This window comes from Suricata suricatta, chromosome 1 (assembly GCF_006229205.1).
Source record: "Suricata suricatta isolate VVHF042 chromosome 1, meerkat_22Aug2017_6uvM2_HiC, whole genome shotgun sequence".
Taxonomy (NCBI): Eukaryota; Metazoa; Chordata; class Mammalia; order Carnivora; family Herpestidae; genus Suricata; species Suricata suricatta.
This window is the reverse complement of record NC_043700.1, coordinates 25,201,325-25,213,823: the sequence shown is the minus strand read 5'-3', so window position 1 is coordinate 25,213,823 and position 12,499 is coordinate 25,201,325. Positions and strand designations below refer to the sequence as shown.

General features: G+C 37.9%; 1 protein-coding gene across 5 annotated transcripts in view; it reads right to left on the bottom strand.

Moving 5' to 3' along the window:
- TNKS (tankyrase) overlaps positions 1-12,499 on the bottom strand; it is a 204,371-nt gene that overhangs the window by 144,275 nt on the left and 47,597 nt on the right. For all 5 annotated transcript variants that reach the window (XM_029935504.1, XM_029935480.1, XM_029935487.1 and 2 more), the window contains exon 3: positions 86-181. In XM_029935504.1, the coding sequence (XP_029791364.1) occupies positions 86-181 (96 nt within the window). The remainder of the gene's footprint in view (positions 1-85; positions 182-12,499) is intronic.

Sequence of the window (12,499 nt, the reverse complement as noted above, 5' to 3'; positions counted from 1 at the left end):
CAAAATTGAGCGCATAAAGGTTTTATATGAAATCAAGCTACGAGTTCTGGAGACAAAACAATGTGGGAGCTCTCTGCTTTCTTACCTGTAAGGACAGCTTTGGCTGAAGAGTCGGCCAGGTCCAGGGCTGATTTCCCATCCGTGTTCCGAATGTTGGGATCGGCTCCGTGCTGCAGCAGCACTGTGCAGGGAAGGCAGAAACAGTATCTTACCTCAGGGATACAGAGATTATTTACTGCTAAGTGTCGCCTCGGCATGGTGTAGGCATAAACATACATTGCACAGTTTTTTCTCTTTCAAGGAAAAAAAAAGCAGACAGACAGACACAGAAAGGTGGAAAACAAGCACTGCAGCACAAGATCCTCTCTAGAGTAAAGCAAAGTTGGCAACTTGTGGTACAGTATTATCACATGACTTAACATCATAAACACGAAACTAGAAAAATCTTGCAAGAAGCCAGTTTTGGTTTGCCTCCTCAGGCAGCAGAATGGGAGGCTGTGTGCTCACTGCCTCATGCTGTGAAATACGCTAACCGTGAACCTCCCTATCTTTACTAGCACTGTGGCTGCTGGTTGCTGCTGCTTTACTGCTGAATTTCCTAACGCTTCCTCTCCTCAGAAGAGTTGTAATACTGTGCGAGCCTTTTAGTGGCTCGCTGCTTACATAGAAAACTCACCATAACATACTGGCTGGCTTCCAGGAAGTTTAAGAGACATAGGAATGCATGCAACTCTGCTCCCTGCAGTCAGGCTGCAAAATAACTATCTTCTGCAATAATTCTTTCCATAAAAAATGTTTGGAAGCAGAGACTCAGTATAATATATGCTAAGGAATGAATGCTGCACATCTTATGTTAGGTAGAAAGTAGCTACAGAGAATTCTTAGTCCTAGAGTTTCCCCAAAGAGAGAAGCCCTGTTTAAGTAAAATCCACATGTGATAATTTATTAATCCAAAACACTTCTCTGCCACATCTGGTATGTGAGTGTGTGGGTGTGATACCACCCAACCAATGGTTGAGCTAATAAATACAATAAAAATGAGTCCAAAGAAGCAAGGTTCAGTTACAAGTTATCCCTACAGTTCAAATGGTTATGATTTTGCATACTGCTGAGGAGAACAGTAACTGTGACCATCAACCACTACACTACAACCTAAATTTAAAACAAAGCAGAAATATTATATTCAAGTAAGTGGTTAAAGAGATGTTATATAATGTCTAAAAAACATCTGAGCCACTACTGTGGGTGAGTCCCGAATTTTCATTCACTGACAGTTCCAGACTAAAGCACATACACTCCTTGGGAATATTTGGAAGGCAATCCTCACAGATTACTAAGTAATAAGTCCTGCTGTTTATAAAGCTCTTCCCCCTCCTTTAATCCATAAACCATCTAGTCAATGGCTTCATTATAAAGGAAGAGCCTTATCTGGAATTAGGGCACAGCGGCTGGAACAGTGTGCATCGGCGCCTCTTGCATTAAATTCTGGCTCCTCTCAGATGTGGGACGGTCAAAACTAGCCAGGGCTGAGAAGATGGGGGTGAGATTTTCCCAGGACTTTCCATATTATTTCATCCTTGCATGCAAGCAATCATGATTTTCCAGATGTTTACAAACTGACTCGAGAGTAAACAATAAAATTGCAAATATGACAATCTCAAACTAGTTACTCTTTCATCATAATGAGTAAGCTTTCATGGCGACAATTTTGTTTTTGTTTTTGTTTTGTTTTAATTCCAAGAAGAAATCCCAACATGAAGGTTTGGCTTGTAAAGGGTCTTTATCATGTAGCAGACTCATATATCAAATGTAAAGCTGACAGCTACCCCTTTATCTTTATTTAGTAGCTGAGTGACCACATGCAAAGAGTAGGAAAACAAAACGAAGGCAGAGTTTTTACTGCATACTTTGGGAACTTCAGAACCTGCTTTAAAAAAGTAAGCAGTATGTTAATCTAACAAGGCTTGTCAATTACATGATGGGAGCTTTTATTTCACAGTTTATGAGGTAGAGGAAAAACCCTGAAAGCCTTATTATTTCTCCAAAAGTCACCTAAAATCTCAAACTTTTTTGTTATAACTAGTACTTTACCTATTATATCTCTGCTATTTTACAATAGAAATGTGCCATTCAGTTTGGCTACAGTTTTGTTTTATTTTAGGTGACTTTTAAAGGAGTAATATTGTTACTAAAGATACCTGTTTTCCAAAGAGTCCTATGTATCTCCTTCATTAAACCTGAACACACACAGGGAAGAAGCTGGTTTTCTGAAGCAGATGCTGACAACAAAATCCACTAGAAAGTATTCAATCCTTTTTAATTAATTGTTCTCCAAAACTCAGTAGAACTAAGTGGGGGTGGGGGGGGCACCTGGGTGGCTCAGAAGGTTAAGTGTTGAACTTCAGCTCAGATCATGATTTCATGGTTTGTGGGTTTGAGCTCTGCATTGGGCTCTGTGCTGACAGATCAGGGCCTGGTGTCTGCTTTGGATTCTGTGTCTCCATCTCTCTGCCCCTCTCCTGCTTGTGCTCTGTGTCTCTCAAAAATAAATAAACATTTTAAAATTTTTTCAAAAGAGAGATTTAGGGGCAATAAAGGCATCTATAACTAGAAGGAAGCTAACATTTCTCTAACTTGTCTAACAGGGCAGTGCTGGAACATTTACATGAGAACAGAGCGGAAGGCATACGCTTAGCTAAGCATGGAGCCTGTACTACGCAGCTAATGGTAACAGGTAAAGCACACTTGTGAATGGAGACCTTGCTTGTACTCTCAACTCTACCACTAACTACTAATTCAATGCTTTGTCCTAGAATCAACTCTTTAGATCTTTGCTTTTTCTGCAGAGGGTCAGATAGTAAATATATCAGACTCCATAGACCATATGGTCTCTGTCTCAACTACTCATCCCTGCCTCAACCCCATCTCTACAGGGGAAAAGTAGCTGCAGACAATACATAAAAGAATGTGTGTGGCTGTGTTCCAATAAAATTTTAGTTAAGGACAGTGAAATATTAATTTTATATAGTTTTCATGTATCACAAAATACGAGTACTGTGATTTTTTTTAAAAATCACTTAATATGTAAAAACAATTCTTTGCTGGGGCGCCTGGGTGGCTCAGATGGTTTGGCTCAGGTCATGATCTCACTGTTCATAGGTTTGAGCCCCACGCTGGGCTCTGTGCTGACACCTAGCTCAGAGCCTGGAGCTGGTCTTTAGATTCTGTATCTCCCTCTCTCTCTGACCCTCCCCTGCTCACACTGTCTCTCTCTCTCTCTCTCTCTCTCTAAAAAATAAATAAATAAATAAATAAAAAATAAACCAATTCTTTGCTTACATACAAAAAGCAAGGGGTGAGCTGTACTTAGCACATATAGGACAGTCTGCCAACTCCTACCTTGACACTGATATACAAAGTATGGTCTACGGACTATTCAGCTCCCAGAACTCTGTAATCCATCTACATTGAAATAAGCACAGAAATTAAGAGGAAGCATTTAGAATTGTGCATGTTATTTTAAAATTATTTAATGGTATTTCATTTTTATTATACTTTACAAAATTATTGGCCTGCCATGCACTGGAGAGGAAGAAAAAACTAGTCCTCTACCTCATACAGTTTGAGAATCAAAAAATTCTCTGGGCCAGACTTCCAAGTCTATAAAGTGAAGGAGCTGGACCACGCAAATGATGTCTAGATATCTAAGGTAGAAACTTAATTAAAAAAAAAAAAAGTTACTTCAAGTAGAACCTTTTCCTTCCCCACTGTCTAAATAAAAATTAAAAAGAAGATGTTTTTCATTTACCCTAACACTTTATCCAACAAAAACCAAACGCAAAGCAGAGCCCGTAATCAATAGAGGCTGTGAGGTACGTGCAACAACGTCCCAAGCAATTCCTCCAACCGAATTGCTGTTTCACACTCTTCTCTACGGGGATTTGTTTCTCTGTTTTCCAACACCAGAAGACTAGCACATACATCTGGCAAAGGTAAAACAACAGGTTTCAAGAATGTCAGTCTACACTTGAACTGGTGACATGTGGAACTCTCTCTCTCTCAATTCTGCTTCAAATTTTGCATTCAAAATTCTGAGGTACCAAACAGTTACAAAATGTGACTTCCAATACATAATACAATTAGAAATTCCTCTCTCTCTACCCTTCCTCCACACTTGCACGCACTCACTCATATTCTCTCTCTTGCTCTCTCTCTCAAAATAAACAAACAGTGGGCACTTGGGCAGCTTAGTCAGTTAAGCATCTGAATTCAGCTTGGGTCATGATCTCATGGTTCAGGAGAAAGAGCCCCACATTAGGCTCTGAGCTGACAGGTTAGAGGCTGCTTAGGATTCTGGGTCTCCCTCTCTCTCTGCCCCTCCCCTGCTTGCGCATGCACTCTCTCTCTCAAAAATTAACATCAAAATAAACTTTAAAAAAAAAGAAATTCATCTTGTAACATCAATATACACTGACAACATACTCATAAAACAGATTCTCTTTCAAAAGTAGGACAAATGTCTGAAGCAAAGTTCCTAAAATATACAAACAATATAAAAAGTAAAATTTGAAAGAAAGACAAGGAAACCAAAACCAGAGTAACAATTCGGCACATAAATTCAAGACTACTTTGGCCATTCAAAAATCTCCTTGTACTATCTTTAACCAATTAGGTCATCATCAAATCTCAAATCCCAAATGACTTGACAATATCCAATTGTTCGACTGATGCATCTCCAATCCATTTATCTCTTTTTGAGTTTAGGAGGATGGAGAAAATACAGCAGTTGGCATAACAACAGATAGTTAAAACTAAGGTAGGATTACAGGATTCAAAATGTCATTCTCAAAAGAGCTTATGCCAAGAAGGACATGTGATTTTCCTATTTCTGGTGCAAGCATTCAGCTATACTGAGCAGATTCAGAAAGCACGCCTTTACCCTGTGACCAATACAGTAGAAACTCAATCGTTTCATTTCTCAAAAGTATTAAATTTAAGCATGCCTCTCATTTTAATTCTTCCAAATAAAAAGAAAATATTTTTACATGTATGCAAAGCTTCATCCTATCAAATTCCTAGAAAAATACAAAGTCCTACTATGGTAGATTGTATTTAATTGTCGGTATTACTAACTTATTTAAGAAGATAAAAGAAATAGAAATAATAGGAATTTCCAAGCTAAAAATGTAGCAAGACTTTTAGGTAAGTTATCAAAAAGTGTTTAGTACAGTTTTCACTATAAAAGGTCAAAAGCCTCCATTAAAATATTGTAAATTCTTTCTTATGTGAATTTTAGAGCTACCTTATAGGTCTATTACTGTTCCTCACAATGAATACTCAATTTCATTTATTTGTTTGTTTATTTTTGAAAGAGAGAGAGAGAGAGAGAGACAGAGAGAAAGAGAGGGAGAGAAGGAGAGATGGAGACAGGGAGTGAGGGAGGGAGAGGGAGAAAGAGAGAGAGAAGGAACAAGTGGGACAGAAGCAGAGAGAAGAGGAGAAACAGAATCCAAAACTGAGTGTGAAGCCTGATGCGGGACTCGATCTCACAAACCATGATATCGTGACCTAAACCAAAATCGCGTTGGATGTCGAACCAACTGAGCCACCCAGGAGCCCCTGAACACTCAATTTTAAAAAGCAGTTATGTTTATGTTAAAATGTATTTCATAGTCATCTTACTCTTTTTGAGTATTAGAGACATTCATCTGAGCTTCCAACATTGAATCACACAGAGGACTAAATTCATTAGATTTTTTTTTTAGCAAATAAAACTTAATTTTAGAGCAAAATATCAAGGGACCAAATTTTAACTAGCTACAATCTTCAGTATATAGGACTCTCATTAACACACATGGCTTTTAAAAGACAAATTATTTTTTCTTTTTTTCGTGTGTATTTATTTATTTTGAGAGAGAGAGAGAGCATGAGCAGGGGAGGAAGGGCAGAGAGGATGAGAGACAATCCCAAGCAGGCATTGTCCTATCAGCACAGAGCCTGACGCAGGGCTCAAACACAAGACCATGAGATCATGACCTGAGCTGAAATCAAGAGTCGGACACTCAACTGACCGAGCCACCCAGGTGCCCCAACAAATGATTTTTTCTAAGTGATATACATGGCATATCCTGAGGTTAACACCCATTCTGACTGCCTTTTCCACAGAAATATGTGCAATATTATCACTGTATACTACAACGTAATGGCATGGTACTAAATCACTATAACCGTGTATATAGTCATATATCATACACATTTTTTAAAGCCATTTATCTTTTCATTTAGATATACTTTACTTACTATGGCATAAAAGTAAACTACTGTATTTTATTTTCAAAAAATCATCAAGAGTTGATTTATCACTAACAGTAGACCTGAAAATTCAAGTAACCAGTGTTTTCCCATACAGTAGTATGGCTTACTGAATCGGAGTTAGAACTTAAATGACACAATTATCTGTTTTCAGTATTGACTGACCACTTATTTGGACCAATCCTTGGGCTGTGAATAATGAACAGAACTAGATTTGAAACAAAAACGTAATTTCATCTAAGAGCTAATGACAAAGAATTAACTAGCCCCAAACTAAGGAGGACAAACATGTTTGGAAACGGCCTTTGTTCTGAAAGCACTTATTAATTCAGAGAACTAGAAGTTGTCCTTTCAATGTCTCCTAGGAGCCAGGGAACAGCAATCATCGCCGGGCCCCCACAAAGCAAGCACTGTAACAAAGACTGTCCCCATACAAAACGGGCTATATACTGAGGATGAGGATAAAGTGATGTCAACTCACCCTAGTACAGAATCATACTTCTGGTTGGAAACTTTGGTGTTCAAACTATTTGAAGCCTTGAATTTAACTTTAAGGTGGTCCCAGATTGGCAGTAATGTCAGGAGATCTAGCAAACACACATTCTCTCAAGGGAAGGTACCTTCATCAAAGGGCAAAAATTTAGTCCTGCAGATAAATGTATAGTAAAACGCCCAGCACATAGCCAAGATAACCATGTACCAAGGTAATCCAACATGCAGAAGCAGCAATTAACATCAATAAACGCAAAAATCAGACCCATAAAGATTTCAGACATCAGAAAGAACTGCCAGATACATTATAAAAGGAACTATGCTATTTAATAAAGCAAAGCTGAAACACAAAAAGAGCTATGCTTATTGTGTTTAGTGTCATTAAAGACAACCTGAAGTATCTAAGTTAGATGAAACTATAAAAAGTGATACGGCAAATTTGTGAAAGAACAAAAAGAATCCGGAGAAATAAACATACAAGTAACTGAAATTTAAAAACGAGAGCTTCAGTTTCCAGCCAAGATGGAGTAACGGTATCAGACTAGCCGTCTCTTCCTAAAGCAAATAATCATGATCTAGACAAAGTACATGAAGCAACTAATTGGAGGCAGTGGTCAACAGATGTGCTAAACTGGGATCTCTGAAAGAAAGGAAACTCCAAAGATGGGTACCATAATCACTCCGCTCTCCACCCGAGACAATCTGGCAACCACCAGCATAGGACAAGCATCCAAGGAGAATAAGGCGGTCATGCTGAGCTGAGAAGTCAGAGATCTGAATTCGGAGTACATAAACTGGTTGGAATCTGCAGGATGGGAAACTGGACAGGAGGGACTATGCAGCAAACAGGGCCCAAATGTCTGTGTAGGGGTCCCTTGTCACAACAAGGCTGTGGGCTGGCCTTGTACAGTCTGTATAAGACTACCTGAGGCTTAACAGGTAGTAGCTACTACTGGGTTGAGCACACAACAGTTAGTGGAGGTCAAAAAGTGCTAGGTGGGGAGTAGTATGGAGAGAAATTCTGGCCTTAAGAAAGTACAGAGATCCTAGGAGTGCCTGGGTGACTAAGTCGATTAAGCATCCGACTCTGGCTCAGGTCACAATCTCATGGTTCGTGAGTTCAAGCCCCATGTTGGGCTCTGTGCTGACAGCTCGGAGCCTGGAGCCCGTTTTGGATTCTGTGACTTCCTCTCTCTCTGCTCCTACCCTGCTCACTCTCTATCTCTCAAAAAATAAATAAACATTACAAAAAAGAAAGAAAGAAAATACAGAGATCCTAAAAACACCTCCTCAACACAGTGCAGAGCTGAGAAAACAAAAGGCCATCTGAGTTACCACACTCTAGAGCAGAGACTTGGGGTTTATAACATCACTAATTACTCTGTTTCATTATTATTAACATCTGCAATGACGGTACAAGAACAACGAATAAAACTGCTGGTAACAGCACAAACCAAGGCAGTGCCATCAACTATACAAGGGATCCCTGCATTCTTCACTACCTTAAAAGAAAAAAGTAAATAAATAAAAGCGGTTTCTCTTTAGAATGTCCTTAATGACAGTAAAAATTATTAACTGTATTAAATCTTGACCCACAGATACACGTCTTCCTAATGTTCTCTGTGAAGAACTGGAACATGCATAAAGGCCTTCCACAGTCTCAGTTAAAGGGCTCGTGGGATTACTGTGGTTGTAAGCTCAATTAACCACTTTTGTCATGATGCACCATTTTCAATTAAAAGAAAAACAAACAGAAATACTATGGTCATACAGACTTGGTATCTGGCGGGCTTTTTGAAAATGCCAATGATGGAAAATTTAAGCTTTCATGCAAAAATTAGGATTCTGTAAATTTATTTTCTCTGCCTACATGAACTTGAACTTACTGTATATACTTAAGACTTTCCTGCTGACTTTGGTATAACAAAAGTAATTTTTTGATATAGATCTGAAATGTGTCAACATTTTGGAATTTCCAACTCAATGAATTAATATTTTCAAAATGACCAATGGAAACTAACAAAATCATGTTTGAGTACAGAACCTTTCAAAGTGAAACACAAGTTAACAGACTGTGAAAAAAGTTTTCTGTGATGGTTTGTTTCCACATTGCAATTGCCCATTTAGAACCAACCACTGGTCAAGTTTGGACTGGGGTATCAAAAAAGAATATTCACAATTATTTGAAAATATTATTAAATACACTTCCCTGTTCCAACTATAAATCTGAATTTTCTTCATCAGAACATATTGCCCACAAAAGCAGACATGAGTATCCTGCTGGCTTTGATTAAGCCAGATAATAAAGATTATATGCATTACTGCCAATAGTTTTACTACTTCGTTTTGGAAAACATAGTTATGTTTCATAAAAACATTTCTACCAACATATAGTGAATTTACTATTTGCTAAATAAATTGGTACCTTTATGAAGATTGTAGTTTTTATTTCTAATGTTATATATGACCCAAATAAACAAAAGCTCTTCAGAATACAAAAAGGTCAAAATATTTAAAAAACTGCTCTAGAACAAGCCTTAGACTAAACACACCCTAAAAAATTCTGAAACCAACAGGGGACAGTATGAACACTGAGTCCCACTGTGATAAAGATTTTAGGCTTGGGCTTTCCACAGAAATGCACTTATTTAATAAAGCATAAATCCAAACACCCAGAAGCTTAGGGTGATTCACCAGCAACCAAAGTTTCTGCTAAAAAAAGAATAAAACTTTTTCGGAGGAAGATAAGTAAAAATAATATTGCAGCTCCTATAGTATCTACTATTGAGTAAAAAACAATTAAACATATCAAGAAAACAGAAAATGTGATCCACAGTCAAGAACAAAAAAAGCAGTCAAAAGAAATCATGTCCAAGATGGCCAAGATGTTAGACTTAGGAGACAAGGACTTTAAAGCAATTATTAGAAATGAGCTCAAAGAATTAAAGGAAAATATGATCTGAAAAAGTAATCAGAGAGTGACACACTAAGAACCATGCTGGAAAGCTGAAGGAATCATGCTATCCATTTCAAAACTTATTATAAAGACAGTAATTAAGACAGTGAACTATTGGGATAAAAACTGATACGCAGAACAACAGAAAAGAAAACAGACCAACAAAAGTATAGCCCATTGATTTTTCTATAAAGAAGTCAAGGATAGGGCAGCTGGGTGGCTCAGTCGGTTAAGCCTCCGACTCCTGATCTCGGCTCGGGTCAGGATCCCATGGTTTGTGAGAATGAACCCCCACATTGGGCTCTGTGCTGACAGCAAAAATCCTGTTTGGGATTCTCTTTTTCCCTCTCTCTCTGTCTCTCTCTGCCTCTCCCCCACTTGCCCACTCGCACACTCAGCTCTCTCTCAAAATAAATAAATAAACTTAAAAAAAAATAAAGCTGGCAAGATAATACAATGATGGGGAAAAAACAGTATTTTGAACAAATCAAGCTGGAACAACAGTTGCCTGCATAGACAAGAAAAAGAAAAAACACAAAGTCTGCCTCTCACCTCACACTTAGAAACAAATTAACTCCAAATGAGCCATAAATTCAAAAATAAAAGTTAAAATAATAAAACCTGTAGAAAGAGACATGGAAGAAAATCTTCATGGCCTTGAACTAGAAAAGAGTTCTTTTTTGTTTGTTTGTTTGTTTGTTTTTTATGTATTATTGAGACAGAGAGAAACAGAGCATGAGTGCAGAAGGGGCAGAGAGAGAGGGAGACACAGAATCGGAAGCAGGCTCCAGAGCCTGAAGCAGGGCTGGAACCCACAAACTGTGAGGTGGTGACCTGAGCCGAAGTCAGCTGCTTATCCGACTGAGCCACGCAGGTGCCCCAGAAAAGAGTTCTTAGGATAGATAAAATGGTCTACCGATAAAAAACGTTGATAAACTGTACTTCATCAAAATTCAGACTTTCTGCTTTTCCAAAGACACAATTACGAACATGAAAAGGAAAGTCACCAACTAGAACAAAATATTTGCAACAAATACATGTGAGAAAGGACTCAGATCCAGATTATGAAATACTGATACTGTAGAAAAGAATCTTAAGTAAAATAGTCAAGAAACAATTTTCTATTGTATAAAAGTCCAAGTCTTTAATCATACCTTTTTTAGTTTTTGCCTTTCATACAAAAAAATCACCAAAAATTCAGAATTCTGTCAACATCTGGGACTATCATACCTGTGATACATTAATTTCACCTCAATGAACTACCTGCTTTTTTGTGCCTAATGAGATACCTACTTACTACTTTCTTCCATGTGCCTCACTGGAAAAAAAATAAGACTACATTTTTTGGAAAAAAAGTTCAAAAAAATCAAATTCTCTACAACTCTTCTTCACATACTAATGGCAAAACATCAAAACATCACAGTCAACAGTTAAGAACACAGCTGTGGTTAAGAGACCATCCCCTTGAACTGGACACATGGGTTAGAATCCCAGCTCCCCTTCCTCCTACGTTTGGGGCCCTAGGAACCTACTTCACCTCTCTGCTCTTCCATTTTCTCATCTGTAACTAAGGAAATAACAGTACCCACCGCAGGGAGTTATTAGGAGGGCAAAAGAGTTCTTAGAATAGTGCCCAGCATATAGTAAGCACGAGCATAAAGAAGGCAGAGGGTATAAACTTCCAGTTAGAAAATAAATAAGCCATGAGGATGTGAAGTACAGCATCGGGTGTATACTAAATAATACTGTAATAATTTGGAGACAGATGGTAACTAGACTTACGGTGGGGATCACTATCATGTATACCTGAAACTACTCTATGTCTTCTAAGACATTAAAAAATATTTACTTGGGGCGCCTGGGTGGCTCAGTCGGTTGAACGTCCTACTTTGGTTCACGTCATGGTCTCACGATTCGTGAGTTAGAGCCCCACAGTTAGTTAGAGCTAACGGCTAGCTAGCTCAGAGCCTGGAGCCTGCTTCAGATTCTGTGTCTCTTTCTCCCTCTGCCCCTTCCCTGTTCACGCTCTGTCTCTGTCTCTCAAAACTAAATAATGTAAAAAAAAAAAAAAATTAAAAAAATATTTACTCAAAAAATTATTTCAAGAAAATAAAAATTTATTGAATTCACATAGAAGAGTAGATCTTCATGATCAAATTTTGGGATAGAATTTTATAATAATAAAAGAATCCTCCAATTACATTTGCTCCCATTTTCAAGCTCACCTACAAACACAGATAATCAAGAATTTTAAAAAATATTTAAAAAGGCCCATTGCCAAAATGCTTATTGATTCATGATGTGGTTTCATCTTAGCTTGGGCAAACCATGCAGTATTTAATACATAGTAGCAGAATATTTACTATTGAAGCTTGAAAAGATTGAGTTCTTTGTGTGCAACCTTTCATTTATGCATGTGAGAGGGTTTTCGTTTTTTTAATATTTTTACATTGTAGTACTTGTTTTGCTTGTTGGTGGTGTTTGCTTATTTAATACATTCTGTCAAGGACAGAAATTACATGCTGGTTTTTTTCCCCCCCTAGGGAGTGTGTCTTAGGTTTTTCCCTTATTATTTTCTTTACTTTTTTTTTTCCTCTTCTTTTTTTGGTGGTGGGGGTGGTTATGTTTAAATGAAGTTGCTTTTACAGCACCAAAGACTTAATCATCCATTTCCTATATAAAAGGTAGCTACTTTTTTGCATGGACCTCAAGTATACTGTAGTATAGAGGTGGAATTCA